At 36.7% G+C, this 2,835-nt stretch overlaps 1 protein-coding gene across 3 annotated transcripts in view; it reads right to left on the bottom strand.

Annotated features, from left to right (window-relative positions):
- LOC106874128 (uncharacterized) overlaps nucleotides 1-1,874 on the bottom strand; it is a 17,824-nt gene extending 15,950 nt beyond the window's left edge. Inside the window, exon 1 of one of the 3 annotated variants that reach the window (XR_001409968.2) lies at nucleotides 880-1,832. Coding sequence is in view for 2 of the 3 variants with exons in the window: in XM_052969164.1 (XP_052825124.1) it covers nucleotides 880-951 (72 nt within the window). In the remaining variant the exon portion in view is untranslated. Of the gene's footprint in view, nucleotides 1-879 lie in introns of all 3 variants that reach the window. The other 2 variants (XM_052969164.1, XM_052969165.1) reach the window with 2 other exon arrangements.
- Between the last annotated feature and the right edge of the window lie 961 nt (nucleotides 1,875-2,835).

The following is a 2,835-nucleotide window of genomic DNA, read 5'->3' as shown; positions in this document are numbered from 1 at the left end:
ATATATATATATATATACAGACAGACACACACACATATATATATCGTTGCTATGCTATTATGTTAAACTGTTGTATGTCCAAATTTGGCCAAATGTGTTTTTTTTTTTTTTTCAATATTTATTTTTGCCTGCAATAGCTGTTTCTTTTAGTCAAACTATCGTATCTCCAGTTGCTTCCGATGCCAAGACATCAAAAATTGTCAAAGTGTAAAAGAACGGTTTTACTATGGAATGGTGAAACTATTTTTTATTTCCAGAAAAAGCAGCGTTTTGGACTTACGATACTTTTGCATAATAGCAACGATATGTATTTATGTATGTATATCATAGTATATCAGTGTGTGTGAACGCAGGTGGCTTAGTGGTTAGGGTAACCGGCCCACGGTTGTAAAGTTGTGAGTTCGATTCCCTGCGACGCATTGTGTCCTTGAGCACGACGCTTTATTTCACGTTGTTCCTGTCCCTCATCTGGCAAAAATGAGTTGTACCTGTATTTCAAAGGACCAGCCTGAATCTCCTTACGGACTATACATGTCTGCGGTGTGCTCAGCCACTTGCACGTTAATTTCAAGAGCAGGTTGTTCCGTTGATCGGATCCGCTGGAACACTCATCGTCGTAACAGACGAAGTGCCAGTTTGTGTTTGTGTTTGGCCACCACCATCGTTTGACAACCGCTATTAGTTCGTTTACGTATCTGTAACTTAGCAGTTTGGCATAAGAGAACGATAGAATGAGTACCAGAATTTAAAAAAAAAATAAGTACTGGGGTAGTTACGTTTGACAACACCTTTCAGGACGATGTCTCCAGCATGGCCGCAGTCCAATGATTGAAACAAAAGTCAAGGTAATAAAACAAGAACGAAATGATAAAACCTTACCTTATATGTAAATGCCTCATAGTCGTAAAATGCCCGAGTTTCAAAAAAATTTACCCAAGAACGCTCAGTCATTGTCTGTTATTGGTTCCCGTAATTCAATTATAATTTGGTTTTCTACAATCGTGTTGGTCCTTTGAATTCATTCTTTCCATATTTACCTCACTCTCTCCCTTTCTTAGTATTTTCGTCTTGAAGTGAAGCGTTTCTCTTATAACCATTCGATTTACTGCATTTTCCTGTAAAAATCTCAACCTTCTTTGTTCTGCTTCGCTTATCGTTTCGTGAAAGTCTTTTGTTTATTCATCTCTTTAACATTTCAGCTACTTTTCTTATAAACAAGCGCCGTCGACCACACCCAATCAGAAAGTAAGATACGGTGGGCAGATGGAGACCTGTTAAGACTGCTGGTTATTTTTTTTTATTATTATTTAACTGTACTTTCTACTTTTTCAGTACCATCACGACTGTCGCCTGTCTATTCCGGTAAGTAATTCTTTTGCTGTTACGTTCTTTTCATACTCATTCGCATTATCAATTAAAATGTAAGCGTTTAGTTTCACGTTTTTCTTATCATTCAAACCCTCTCCAATTACACATGTGCCCACGCCCCTCACACTTCTTCATTCCTTTTCTTTCCTAAACTTCATTCAGTGTTTCCACCCATTTCATTCCTTCAATTCATTTTTTTTCTTTCTTATTTGAAGTCAATATTACTTTATGTAATTATCAAATATGTTTACTATTTTTAACCAAAAAGAAAACACTGTCGATTATCCTTTAAAAATTGTTCAGTCGTGAAAGCATATTTTACTTCAGAGAAAATAACAACTGCACCCACACAGATAGCGAAAAGTAGGAAGAGAAATTGCTCAAATGTTGCAGCATTTAATCAACGGCTGCACCCCAAGACGCATCACGAACTTGCATAAAAATTAATGATTGTGAGGTCAACACATTTGCTTTGCAACCACGAGGTTTCGGGTTCTGTCCTGTTGCGAGTATCGTCTGCTATAGCTCCGGGCCGACCAATGCCTTGTAAGTGAATTTAGTACATGAAAACTGTGTAGAAGCCCATCCTATATATATTTTAAAAACAATTACTGGTGTCGACTTATTTGATTAAAACCCTTCAGGTCTTGTCTGTGCAGATCTTGTCTGTGTTTGGCCCACACACACACACACCCCAGTCGACAACTGTGGTGTTGGTTTGTTTACGTCTCCGTAACTTAGTGGTTCGGCTAATCAGGTAGACAGAATAAGAACTAGACTTGAAGACAAGTTCTAGGCTCCATGTATTTGGCGAAAACCCATCAAGGTGGTGCCTCACTTTGGTCCTTTGGTCACAGTCCAGACTGAAATAAGTAAATATATATATGTGTGGGTGTATACGTGTGTGTATGTGTATGTGTGTGTGTGTGTGGGTGTATTGTTGCTCTAAAATAACTAAAGGTGGCGCTAACCACAAAAGAGAGCGAGGGACTGGCGCAACTGAAGAGATTTCGACGATTTTGCCAAAGCTTTAATGGTTGTTATTTATTCAAATAGGAAACATTTCCAATTAATCATCCAGTTGTATAGGTTTGACAAATATTATAATACAGCATAAAGAAAATGCGTTGCTTAATTCTGTATAATAATAATAATAACAATAATAATAATAATAATAATAATAATAATAATAATAATAATAATAATAATAGTAATAATAATAATAATGATGATGATGATGATGATGATGATAATTTATTCTTTTGTTAGCCACAAGGGCTTACATACAAAAACATTAAATGACAACACAAAAAAATGGAAACAAGACGATACAATGGGTTTTCCGCGTGCAAACAACATAAATAACATTTAAAAATTAAACAAATTAAAACTCCCAATAGGGGGAGGCGCTTTAAGGTCCTCGTGGAAAACCCCACAAAAGCCATGGGCTGCTCTTGGAAGCCACAC

The sequence above is a fragment of the Octopus bimaculoides genome, chromosome 7, assembly GCF_001194135.2.
Source record: "Octopus bimaculoides isolate UCB-OBI-ISO-001 chromosome 7, ASM119413v2, whole genome shotgun sequence".
Classification (NCBI taxonomy): Eukaryota; Metazoa; Mollusca; class Cephalopoda; order Octopoda; family Octopodidae; genus Octopus; species Octopus bimaculoides.
Note: the sequence above shows the minus strand (reverse complement) of the source record. Positions and strands in the feature narration are given on the sequence as shown.